General features: G+C 33.7%; 1 protein-coding gene across 1 annotated transcript; it reads right to left on the bottom strand.

Moving 5' to 3' along the window:
- Positions 1-2,484: 2,484 nt before the first annotated feature.
- LOC115990920 lies at positions 2,485-5,367 on the bottom strand. The gene is made up of 7 exons (XM_031114688.1): positions 5,293-5,367; positions 4,721-5,031; positions 4,387-4,608; positions 4,169-4,261; positions 2,953-3,054; positions 2,548-2,861; positions 2,485-2,497 (listed from the first exon to the last, which is right to left on the bottom strand). Exons 1-7 carry the CDS (start codon positions 5,354-5,356, stop codon positions 2,485-2,487), a joined length of 1,119 nt encoding a protein of 372 aa, XP_030970548.1. The 5' UTR covers positions 5,357-5,367.
- Positions 5,368-14,110: the final 8,743 nt, after the last annotated feature.

Here is a 14,110-nt window from a genome sequence, read left to right as displayed (position 1 = left end):
TCTTAGTTTGCATTGCCTTGGGCCTGCGGTGGCCCTTTCTCACTTTTCTACCTCATACACTACCCATGGGATGCTATTTCTTTCTTTCCTGGCTTCTTTGAGCCCGCTTGCCTCTTCAAGACCCATTTGTTTATTCGTTGGGCCTATGATCCATTATTCTTGCCGCTTGGGCCTAATGGGTTTTTGCTATCTATTTTGTCAATTCTTTGTTGCCCTCATTATTGGGCTTTCTTCCTGTCTGCCTGGGCTTCCACAAATGGCCCTCAACAACGTTTTTGTTTCATGAAAAGTTTTTGCTCATACTCCAATACAAGTAAACGCAGACCATATATTTTAACTGTTTAATCATTTTTATATATATAATAATTAAATAGTTGGAGAAGTGGGTATTTAAATCTTGAATGTTTTCACCGGAAACATGAAAAATCGCCAATTGTTACAATGCTCTTAACACTGCTTAATTGTATTGAGTTCAAATGTATTGGATTTTTTTTTTTTTTTTTTTTTTTGGGATACAGATGAAAGGAAATAGAAATAAAATAAAACTATAGGCAATAAATATATTTACTTTGATACCAAAAGAAATGAGATAGAAAAAATTATTAACAGGGATATAAAACCTTTCTATTTTTCAATTAAAAACTGTTTAATTATTTATTTTTCATATTTTCAATTGAAGAAAGAACTTTTACTAGATCGACTTGCTAAAAAGGCTTGTTCCAAGAAATTAAGATGGTCAAATCAGGGAACACACAAGCCACAAAACTTTGATTAGATAGCTAGTCCCTACCTACCACCAACTTTGAAGTTTGAAGACCCCATGCCACTTCTATTTTGATGGCTAAAATCATTGGATGGTTCATAGTACTCTCGCTCAAATTATCTAATCCTAGAGGACCAATGCGTGCATCTCCCAAGTTCCAATCACAACTTGGGTTATAAGCGTGAATGTTGCCTCCAAAGTCCACACTATCTGCATTAGTGGGAGTGTCCCAATGGCCACTACTAATGCGTGTAGCCAAGCTTAGATGCCCACTACAGATTTATATCTTTCTTCTTTCTTTCTTTGTGTCATTCTCATTCTTATCCAATACAGATACTTCAAGTTACTAAACCACTTAGCCAAAAGGCTACAGAGAGCGCGTTTTATTTATTATGTCATGGAATCGGACCACTTGTACATATATGGATTTTAAATCAGTATCACATATTGTTGAACTTCAACATCAACAAAAATTATTAACATGGCTGGTCTTAAACACCAATCAAGCACTGGTTATGGTAGGTTTGTTTATGTAGTCCAGTGACTTGATAATCGAGAGCCATTGATAATTTACTTATTACCCAAACACTACAAAAAAAAGGTCCTCTGGCCGCGTTTTTAAAACGCGGCTATATCGCAAAAAAACGTGGCTATAGCCTATAGCCACGTTTTTTTAGGCCACGGTTCCTAATGTGGCCTAAAAGCCGTGACTATAGGAATGATGGTCCTATGGCCGCACTTTTTAACCGCGGCCCAAGCCCTGGTCCTATAGCCTCGTTTAAAACGCGGCCTAAGGGTACGGGCTTAGGCCGCGTTTTAAACGCGGCCTAAGCCTTTACCTTAGGCCGCGTTTAAAAAGTGCGGCCATACCTCCCATTGTGATGGCCTGTGACACTCGTTTAAGTCGCGTTTTAACCGTGGCCTAAGGTTCAGGTCTTAGGCCGCACTTTTTAAACGCGGCCTAAGGTTCAACCTTGGGCTGCGTTTTAAACGTGGCCTAAGGTTCAACCTTGGGCTGCGTTTAAAACGCGGCCCAAAATTACAACCTTAGGCCGCGTTTTAAGTGCGGCTTAAGCCCCCCGAATTCTTATTATGAATTGGTCTATAGCCACGTTTTTAACGTTTTAAAAACGTGGCTATAGTATTTTTTTTTTTCCTTCTTATTTCCTTTTTCTGGGCAGATTTTTACAAACCTGTCAAACATACAAAATTTCAACAAAATATCTCTAATAACAACCCAGACTTCCAAGCATTAATTTTCTCTAATAAGAATTTTCTCAAGCATTAATTTTCTCTAAAGAAATATCCAAACAACTATACATGAAGAGTCCACGAAGAGTGTATAGTCCATTTGACACAATATTACAATCATGTTTACAATATTTTCAATATCCACGAAGTTACAATATTCCGAATATCCAAACAATTATACATGAAGAGTCCACGAAGAGTCCTCACTATGATGTAGCGCTATTACCTGAAAATATTATATACGCAATATTAGTAGCACATAATATTGCAATAAACACGCAAGTTTTATTAAATTAAACGCAAAGTTTGTATTACCTGAATAACCGCTTAAACTTGAGATGACATTCTTTTGTAAGAAGGCTACCATTTCATCCATTCTCCGCTTTGCCTCACCCATTTCCCGCTTTGTTTCGTCCAGCTGCTGCTGATGCCGTCTTTCTGATTCGCGCATTGCTTCGGCCAGTTGCTGCTCATGTCGTGCATCTGACTCCCGCTTTGCTTCGGCCAGTGCTTCGGCTAGTTGCTGCTTATGCCGTGCATCTGACTCCCGCTTTGCTTCGGCCAGTTGCTGCTGATGCCTTTGCTCTGAGTCAGCAAGTTGGTCCCTCATCGAATTTTCCAATGCAGTCATTCGTTGGGCCGTTTCAGTGGACGACGGCCCAGGCACACATGGAAGGTTGGACCCACTTCTTCCTGATGGGGTTGGTCCAAAACCGACCCCACGGACACGTCCAGAATGTTCTTTGCCCATCACTTGAGCGAACGCATCATCTTTTGCCCAGAGAATTCCATCGCGATGGTCTCCTACTAGTTTGCCCCCGTTGTCTAAAATTGCTTTCATTTTCTCCTGTTTTCATATAAGAACCAAATAACATATTATTTGCTATAAACATTTCACGCACAAATTAGAAAATAAATAGGTTATGATATAGGCTTACAATCTTGTCTCGCACTTCATTACTAATAGGAGTCCCATCTTTCGTGCAGTATGCTTTTATGAAAACATCTGCACGCTCCACTGCTTGGCCGCTTTCTTTTGCCTACATCATATTCAACAGTCTCATTACAATAGTGAAAATTTATGTTGGTGATATGAAGCGAGAATCGACAACCAAACATAGCAAATGGAATTTGGAACATAACATGCAATATAACCATAAAACAAATTCCGTAAACATGTAGTTTATTACGTTCAAAAAGACGAGTTGTTTTCTTCATGTGAATGCTGTGTATCAAGCGGTTTTTGGTACCAACACTCTTGCCCTTTGATTTAATAAAATAGCCATTTTATAAGAGGTAACGTTTGAAAAAGTGTGGCCATAGCACCCTTGTTGACAGCTTTGAAGACATTTTCGCCACATTTAAAACGCGGCGAAAATGCCACAACTATAGCCACGTTTCTTAAATGTGGTTATATCTGTTACCTATAGCCACGTTTAAAACGCGGCTATAACCCCCTAACTATTTTTAGAATTTGTCTATAGCCACGTTTTAAACGCAGCTACAACCCCCTAAATATTTTTACAATTACTCTATAGCCACGTTTTAAACGCAGCTACAACCCCCTGCCTATATGCATCCCAATTGCTATATACCAAACCAAACTCTTGCTAACAAAATGGCAAACATAAATATTAATGAAATCACTAATCAAAAACAGGAAATATCACAAGAAATGTCTATTAACAATCATAAACATGCAAAAAAGCCAAGTCTTCCTTACCCTAACACTGTGCATATGATCAGTAAACTAGTTTCTTCAAACTCTTCAGATTCATCACACATAATAATTTTAATTCAACCAAACAATATGTACGGAAACTCGTTTGTGATTTTTTAATATTGATTATTTCTAAACCAAGAAGTTTATATTATTACAGTAATGAAATTGTGGATTGCTTAGTTTGGACCCTACGACAATGTTGGGCATTGCCACCATTACTGTCATCTCCATGCAAGCCCTTCCTCAATGCTAAACTCACGCCGACAAAATCTATTTTAATTTTCATGAATTCGAATCGACCATGTTCTTTCAAGAACAAAATAAATAAATAAATACAACTAGAATTTATTGATACCACCAATATGTCACAAGTTCAATTAAAATAGTAGAGCATTAAAACTGTGAATGTTGTTGCATAATGCATTTCTTACCATATTGTCAGCAGTTTGTGCAAAACTTATAGGCCCTGTCCTCGCTATATCCGTCTGAAACGAACGACTTCTCTTGTTCGTATCCGTTAATTCCTTTACACATTCCCGCCAACAAATTAAAACAAACAAATCAGTTAAAACACTGTACTCGGTATAGACATTTCTACATCATATGTATATTACCAGTAAAAGATAATAGAGCAAGAAAATAGCACAACCTTCGTTTTACGGGCAAACCAATAGTCAACTAGTGCGCGGTAGTCCTGCTCGTCAGCCCAAGATGGTTTATTGAGATAAACAGCTTCTTTTAACGCATCTTTTGGGTAGCATTTTTTTTTTAACTTACTCCTTCGATTCCTTCTCAACTCCCCTAACAAGTACATTGCCCAGTTCATTTGATTTGCTGGTCTGATAATTTCTGGGTCAATGATCCACTTTTTCTAAAATGCAAAAATTGAGTTAGCATAGTGCAATAATTCACCCTACTGAAAATGTCATTTAGTACATACACGACTATACATAACAATTCAAAGTAGCTTAATTTGATACAACCTTTATCTCTACCCAGGCGTCTTCTTTGCATTTACGGTCGACATGCGTCCAAGTAGCAGGCATAAGTGGGCAATAGTTGCGGCAGATGCATAAGGTGCCCAACCACCTTTTGAATGTTTGCCCGCTTTCCCCAACCGGTTGCTTGCTCCCATTTAACCCACATACAAGTTTCTTGTTCGGTGGAAGAGCCCATATTCGCTGCATTAGCGTTATTCCACGTCTTTTATTTATATTATTGGATATTGGGGTTTCCCGAACTGAATCTTCTGCACGCCCATCATTGGATGGTGCGGTTTCTTGGACCAAATCGTCTGCATATAGTAAACCATTAATAGAGAGAATGAAATTTCAAAGTTCACAATTATAGAAAAGTCACTGTATATAGCTCAAGTGCTCAACTAACATGATATATGTGATCTTTGTAAATGTGGACATTTTGATACTTAAAGAAACTGATAATAACAAATAAGTCGATGTCTCTATCAACTATGGTGTTTTTATCCCTTTCAAAAATAAAAAACTGTTTTTATCCAAAAAATATATGTAAGTTGCATATAATTCAACCATAATACCTATAATATTGGTAACACCATTACTGCCAGTGTCATGTACATGCACAGCCAAGTTGAATATCATTTCCAAAGCTCGTAAATCACATGAATATCATTATTACAGCTTGGGTAAAATAACTCTATTATAAGTTATAACCAGAAACATAGCAAAACAAGCACACATGTTGTTCATAAAATTCGTATAATGGTACCATATGAACAAACTTCACATATTGTCATCAGATCATAAGAACATAAATTTGATGGGATGTTGCTACGTTGAAGTATCTTATCGAATCTTATGCACATGACACTGATACCCAAGCCGAACTCAACTTGGTGAATCACTTTATAATTTACATGCAGCGACATACACACACATGTTTTTATATTACCAATTTAAGCTACTAGGGAAATGGAAAATTTAATTATTTAACTATATATATACATCTAACACTCCCTCTCACATATAGACTCAAACTCCATTTTTAATAGATAAAGCTCAACACGTGAGATTTTAAATAGAAGGTAGAGTAAAGAAAATAGTAATCATACTCAAGACCTTTTACTTTGATACTATTTTAAATTTTTTGATTCTACTAAAAGTTTAAGCCATTATAAAATGGTAAATTTAATTATTTAACTTTGTACTTAAGTCTAACGCATGTAAACAAAGATGAAGTGATACAATTGTGGGTAAAATCCATCCATCAATCTCACGCCTATCAGCAAAGATCAAATCTACATATTAGCAGTGAGAGGGGAGAACAACAACCGTTCTGTAAGTGGCTGGGTTAAGTGCACAAATGAAGCTTCTGAATCCCCTTTTGCATCTCGGAATATAGACACTACAAAAAAAACGGGGCTTTAGGCTCAACCTTGGGCCGCATTTTAAAAATGCGGCCACAGTAAAAGAAGACAAAAAAAAAAAAAAAAAAAAGAGTTTGAGAAAAAATAAAATGCGGAAGTCCTTAGGCCTCGTTTTTATCTCAAAAAAACGCGGCCTCAGAACCTGTCTATGGCCCCGCGTATGAAACGCCCCGCGTATGAAACGCGGCCTTAAGGTTCGCCTTGGGCCACATTTTTAAAAACGGGACTTTTGCCTCACCTTGGGCCGCGTTTTTTATGGCCGCGAATTAAAAAACGCGGCGCAAGGCCCCCGCGTTTTGTAGTGAAATTTTTATGGCATTTGCGGCCCCATCACAACATTATTCATTCCAAGACATTCTTCTCACTTTTTATGATCTACTTTATCCTTTACCATCCATAGCATGTCATGTTTTTATTTTTCATTTTGAACTGTTTTTATTTTATAATGAAAGTCAAACGAATACAAAGCAATTTGTGATTGGTATAACATAAAGTGAAACACAAAGTCAAGCAGAAGGATTGTATTCCCTTATCACAATGTTAAGGCTCTATAAAGGGAATTAAAAAAGATATAGTTGTATGAACTCCGTAGTATCGCATGGGTAAGATGCATATAGACTTCAAATCCCATGCATGTACACAACACATCTATCATTTTTTTTTTTTGGATAAAAAAAATTGCAACTTTTATTAAGAAGAAGATAAAAATAATTCATCTTGAGCTAAAACTAACTCAATCATACTCATACTAGGAGTTTCCTCTATCCAAGTTACATAACTAAAAATATTTTTTGCATACTAGGCCAAGATGTGTGTGCTAGACCGATTAATTTTTTTATATTATTATAAGATATAATTTTAAAGATTTTGATAGTTAATATTTTATATTTAAAATTAAAAAAAAAATATATATATATATATATATAATAAGCATACAATAAATAAAATATACCTAAAAATATTAATATTTATTTGTCAAATATTAATATTGTCTTATTTTAATTTATTAAGAATTGTCATGTCATTGTGTCTTATGTCATGTTCGTGCCCACACATCTTAATCTCAAGGTTTGTTTTTTTTTTTTTCAATTTATATTTTTCCGTTCTTTGTGAGATTTTAATGTTTTTGGGAGAATACACACACAAAAAAGTATAATTCCGTCTAAAGCATTTTAATGAACACTTGCAACTTAGGAGATGTCCAATCTATCATTAACTGATTTTAAAGCCAAACGTTGTATGCTTCTATTTACCAAATTTTTTATCCTCAGATACGGTTCCATTTTTGCTGAATTTAAAAGTTAATATCAAATGGGAATTGGAATGTAAATAAACAATGCGCATAGGACATTGAATAAGTTCTCCAAGTCAACCCAGCTCTGAAGATGTCGAACGCCTCCTCTAGTTTATCTTGTTGACATATGAAATTTTATATAATTGAGTTGAAATTTCATAACTGTTTTCTAAGTGATTTCATTACTTCTTTATAAAATAAATTTTATAATTGTGAGTGTATATAGAATCACTTATAAAACATTTACAACTTAGATATGAAATCACTTATAAAACATTTATAACTTAGATATGGAATCACTTTTACATTTCACATGTTGCTGCCCATATTCCTAAATCTCGTGGGTCTAGGTTGGAGGAAGTTTCTCAATTCTTTAAACCACCAAAAAATGCACAAGATCCAGAGAATACGGGAGATATTGAATAGCCAAATCGCTCTCAACAAGTAAGGAAAAGAGTCCATTAAATGCCAACTAAGTTGAGCAACTTTCTCAATCTACCCTTTTTAGAAAATTTTGCAAATATTACAAGTGATGAACTTATACTCACAAAATTTAAACTTTTACAAGTAACATCATATACAAACATACATAAATACATAATATATGTTAATGTATATATGTTTTTTATTTATTTACATGTTTATAAACATATGTATGTAAATATATGAATGGTGGTAAGTTTGAAATGGGGCACCAATATCAACTGGTACAGAAAAATTTATTCCTCTGGCCATTCATATATCATAACAATGTAAGAGAAAAAGATAATGAAACTGAATTGAATTAAAGAGCAGTACACTGTTTTTGCCGTGCTCCTTTTCAGTACAAATATTTTTTAGAATTCTAGTTCATATTTAGCATATACGTAGCCTCTCTACACAAAGAAAAACATTAAATTTTCCGTCTACCCACATAATTAAAACCTTGTATCGTATACAATTGCCTATTGCTATTGATCTACAACTAATAGATGTAATGTGCCCTTTAATCATTGGTACAATGATGAGTGGTTCATACTACATACATACATAAATACACATACGTATTTTGTGCAATGATTTTTACCTAAAAACATAGCGTTTTAGAAAATTAAAGAAGACCTAAAAAAAAGAAGCAACAACGTAGGCTCGAAGAAACTGCAATTGATGAAGATTTAAAATTATCCAAGGGAGTGGCATAGCACCCCAAGAAAAGGTCCGCATGAGAATTGACGAAGTATCAAGTATATAACAAAGGATATTAAAATCTGATAAAATTTTGAATTTTGAGATTATTTACAATTGCAGGAGCAATTTGCACAAACAGTAGAAAGGCAATACAAAACAGTAATCTTAAAAGGCCCACAATCAAACCTCTAATTGATTGAGGAGAGATATCGGCCAGCATCGCCGGTTTTATTATTATAGAAACGCCATAGAAACACTAGCTACTAATTTCAAAATCACCTCACTAATACCATTATTATAAAAATGCCAGCAGTTAAATTCACAATCTCTCGATTAAAGACCAACACTTAAGGAGCTGTCACACTACTATGTAAGATGTATCCAATGATGAAGATAAAATTTTGTATACATAATTGGCCTTATTCGACCAAGATTGAAATCCAACCAGACACTAAGTAACCTCCAAGTCTTATTTACCTGTAAGTATATAAAATAATCTATCTCAAGTCTATAAAATTATATGTTTATAATATAATCAAATCTTAAGCAAGTAAGCTTTAACAATACAAAGTTCACATATGTATATGTATATACATATACTTATATAGACTTAAATCGAGGCACATAAGTTTTAACAATACAAGATTGGTGAATCTAATATTATTTTTTAAGATCATAAAAGAAATCATTATATCTAATTAACTCAATAAATATAATTTTAGCAAGAATTTAGTTATTAATTATTATACGGTTATGGGAGCAATCAGTTCATTTGTGAATATCATTTACTTAAACATATATACATACATAAACATATATTATGTAGGTAAATATACAAATAGTGGTAAAACCAAAATGGTGCATCAATATCAATCAATATGGAAACATTTCATTTTCTAGCCAAATTGAAATGACCTTCCATAATGAAATTGACTCCCTTATTTCAAAGACTTTGGGGGTGTTTTCAGGATACAAAAAATCTTTTTAATGACATAGTTGTAAATAAATTGAAAACAATAGACCCCACATATTTGTCCAAACTTTTTTATCTCTTAAATTTAGGAGTTTATCTTTATCACAAAAATAATTCTCAAACTTCAAATTTGAAACTTATTATTAAAAAAAAAATGATGAGCTCTATCCCCTTATCATTATCCAAAAAAAAAAAAAAAAAAAAAAATGTAATCTACAGATTCTACACGTTACTTTTTGTGTATATATATATATATATATATTAATCTCAAAAATAGAAATGGTCTCCCAAACAATTATTTTTGTTTTTAGTATTTTAAAATTTTTTCTTAAAAGTGGGAGCCAAACACGTAAAATATAAAATTTATTATCTGAAAACTAGTTTCAAGTTCAATTTTTTGAAAATTGTTTTTATACTATTTTGAAAAAAAAAAAACAAAAATCCTACTACCAATCAGGCCTTTAAGGTACTGTAAATTGTATTACTTAAATCTTACAAACTAGAAAATTGTTTTTATACTATTTTGAAAACAAAAACAAAAATCCAACTACCAATCAAGCCCTTAACGTACTGTAAATTTTACTACTTAAATCTTACAAACTAATATGACAATGGGTCTATTTGGAATAACTATTTTAAAAAGTGTATTTTATTTAAAAATAGTTATTTTAGAATGTGCATTTTGAAAACACAATTTTTATGATCAATATTGTCAATATTGTATCTTATCAGCCCCGTTTTACATTCAAAAATCACAATTTGACTACACCATGAGATCATGGAAATGTCAAAATAAGTTAATTGTGCCAATAGAATCTTATATAACTTAATTTTATGGATCAAAAGAAAAAAATAACCAAAGGTTTTCTGTTCCTATATTGTAGGTATTTGTTATATCATATATCTAGGGAGCAGATGATACGAGTATGTCAGGTTAAAATTGGTGCTTTTCAGAGAATATTAAAGATGTGAGAAGAACTAATGAATAATTTTTTAAATTAAACGATATGATGGAGTAACATTGCTGTGGGGAAGTGTGAAATTATCATTGCAAGTAAAATTGGAGAGAAATATTAAAAGTAACAATGGAGAAACCGTTCAAACTAACTAAAGTACTTCTTCTGGATATGGGTGACGATCAATAAACGTACAAGGGAGAGGCTATGTAAGACATTGCTAATCCAAAACTCACGATAAACTCTACAAATAGATTAAAATTTTGATTTTTTTTTGCAAGCCAAAGCACCAATGAGCCGAGGCAGTATAACAAGTCAGCTTCTGACCCACTTTTGTATCATTTAATACCCCAGCCAAGAAAGAGCCAACCAAAGCAAAAAAGGTGTTCAACACCAAAAATAACTTAGAGTCACTAAAAAAGGTGGGTCCTTGATTATCACATCTGTTAGGACATATGTGATTCAATATTAGGAACATATGTCAACATTTTATGTAATTGGCTAATCTTTTAACAAAACCCACTTTACTTGTAATTGGATAGATCTAGGATGTGTTTAATGCTTCAAGAAACAAAGTTTTCAGGTTCAAGTGTTAAAGCCATGCAAGTCTATCCAAAAATCAAGTCAGAAAGTGCAGGATTTTAAAACTCGACAGTTAGCATCTATTGAGGTTTAAAAACTGCTGAAGCCCATGGCTCAACAGCTAGCTCGATAGATGGCTATCTATCGAGGTTTATAAAGTTCAGTTTCTCAGGACTGTTTTTCATCAAATCCGTGAATGTATATTTGGGTTTTCTTTTCTCACAACCCTAAACAAATATAAGGATTATTTTAAGGGCTGAAAAAAGTGACATAAGTTGCACAAGAACAAATTTCACAAAAGTGAAGAGAAGTGTAACTAGAAACCTAGTTTGCCCTAGTTCTTGACGAAGCTGCTGTGTTTGTACACCATAGGGTTTTGTGACCAAGCAACTTCATGATCTTCATCGTGTGATGAACAGAAGAACTTTGTAGCCAACATCCTTCTCAAGTTGGTGATCAAGTCGCGTATTGGAATCCGCACAATTGATTAGTCACGTACTGGGAGCCGTGCATTGAAAATGAAAGATTGTCACTACAAAACAAGTCCAATTGGATATTGGGGTAAGGGTTTAACTGTAGGTTGGTAGAAGGTACTGGGATTCCTTTCCTTATAACCGCTTGTTTTGATAATAGTGGATTCTCGAGAGTGGTGACCTTAAAATCACCCAGCGGGGTTTTTGCTGTGAAGGTTTTCCCCCATTTGTAAACAAATCACCGTGTCAATTTATTTTCCACTGCATACTTAGTTTAATTGGTAATTTGTTTGTGCTACCACGCATATTGTATGTTAATCTGATTAATTAATCAACTTGGCTAATTAATTGGTTAATTCATTACAAGGGGTCAATACATTCTTGGCCTATCAACATCCACTCTGGTTTGCTCCGAAACATAACAGAGGAGGAGAGTTCAAATATGATTTCCTTTGAAAGTTAAAATAAAGGATAAATTACAAAGCTGGTCTCAATCCTTTACACCATATGTTAATTTGGTTTTTAATCTTTCAATTGTATCAATTTGATTCTTAACATTTTTAGTGACGTATCAATTTAGTCCTACTATTATTCTTTGGATGGAAATAATTGATGTGTCAAATGGAGTAATAGGAAATTATTTTCTATGCCACATCAACTCTAACAGTATTGCCATGTCATATTAAAAGGAAAAAAAAAAAAAAAACTCAAATTGAAATCTTCAAACGTTTAAGCATTTACTTTTTGGACGGCTACGCCTAGTTGTGACTGTTGTTGGACTTTTTCTAATCAACATCATCTTCACCACCATTATTCTTTACTCACAATCACAATTCACAACAATGTGTAGAGCAGATATGAGATACCACACTCCACACACACACACACACACAAAGATGCCTATCTGCCTTTTATTTTTTTCTCCAAACAAATTCAGAATTGAATTTTTTGGGTTATAGATTGACCCCGATTAATTAATTCAATTACCCAAGTTAATTAATTAATTAGATCAAATTACATGTACGTGGAGGCACCAAAAAATCACCAAATAAATTAAGTGCAAAGGAAAATAAATAGATACGATGATTTGTTGACGAATGTGAAAAACCTCTCACAAGGCAAAAACCTCATTAGGTGATATTTGGGTCACCACTCCCAAGAATCCATTAATCAAGAACAAGCGGTTACAAGAATAAGAAATCTTACCACTACCCTGGACTATCCCAAATTACCAACCTACAGTTGAACTTTCACTCCAATCCCCAATTGGACTTACTCTTGTAGAGACTTCTTTCTTTTGCACGGATCTTAGTATGTGACTAACTCTCAACAACTAATTGACTGTTGTTGGTTGCAAAGCTCTTCACTTCAAAGTATGTTGAAGATTTGGAAACACTTGGTTACAAAACCCTAAGGTGCACAAAACGCCGTAGCTTCTCACAAAGTGTATGAGTTTTTTAATTAAGTCTCCATTTCTTTAATGACTTTAAAATAAGGCTTTTATATGGTCTAGAGGTTTAGTGAATGAAACCCTAGTTATCCAAGTCATCATGGGCCAAAATTCAAATCTGAAAATTCTAAAATCCTAGATCTCAATAGATTGAGCTTATGTCAAGAATTCTTCATTAAGTCTCAATAGATGCTAGTGTCAAGACCAGTGTTGAGCTTCATTGAAACAACTTTTCTTCACTTGTTTCTTGGTTCAATCTTCATGTTTTTAATGATACCGCTTGCAATGTTTGTGCAACATACTTCTTGATACACTAAACCCATCTTAAATCTACCATATTACAAGTAAAGTGCATTTTGTCAAAGGATATGCCAATACATAAAAAATATGACCCGAACAATCTCCCACATTTGAAAATTTGTGACAAAACCACAAACATAATTATGAGAGAAGTATAAAGTAACAATCTCCCCAATTAAGTACCCAGAAATTACACAAGTCTAACTAATACTATGAATTCTTGAAAAACTTTGCAAGAAAAGAGATCACGGTATGAAAGACTTGCAACTTGTCTTAACTAAAACACTAAATAAGATCCATTAAGGTATCAAGTATGAAAAATAGACAAGTTATATAAACCAAGAAACATGTGTATAAAAAATAAAAATAAAAATAAAAACACATGTGAGATAAAGAGTGAAAAACATACATCATCATCATATATATCAAATAAAGCAAAATTTATGTAAAATGGTTACAAAAACAAGTGTACAAGTAGTGAGAAAGCTATACAACAAAAACCTCACTACATCTCTCAAAACTTTCCCCCTATCACTAATCTAGCACTCCCCCTAACAACAAGACTACTCTCTCATAACCAAAAGTATCACCCCTTGTTTGTCATGAGTGACAAAGGGCGAATCACTAAGAGGTCGTCATCTCATCATCAAATTTTGAGCCAGAAGCATCATCACCATCATCATCTCCACTAGGTTTTTGGGATGCTAAAAGCTAAATTTTTTAGCACCACTATAGTGAATGCTTTCTAATTTTTTTTTTTTATAAATCCTAGCT

This window comes from Quercus lobata, chromosome 5 (assembly GCF_001633185.2).
Source record: "Quercus lobata isolate SW786 chromosome 5, ValleyOak3.0 Primary Assembly, whole genome shotgun sequence".
In the NCBI taxonomy this organism is placed as follows: domain Eukaryota; kingdom Viridiplantae; phylum Streptophyta; class Magnoliopsida; order Fagales; family Fagaceae; genus Quercus; species Quercus lobata.
This window is presented reverse-complemented; position numbering and strand designations above follow the sequence as displayed.

Excerpts from the sequence above, each read along its gene's own strand:
- LOC115990920 (XM_031114688.1), bottom strand. The coding sequence starts at position 5,356 with ATGATATTCAACTTGGCTGTGCATGTACATGACACTGGCAGTAATGGT. Across the intron at positions 4,262-4,386 it reads GGTTTGCCCGTAAAACGAAG|GAATTAACGGATACGAACAA; the intron begins GTTGTGCTATTT and ends GAATGTGTAAAG. Across the intron at positions 3,055-4,168 it reads CACAAACTGCTGACAATATG|GCAAAAGAAAGCGGCCAAGC; the intron begins GTAAGAAATGCA and ends AATATGATGTAG.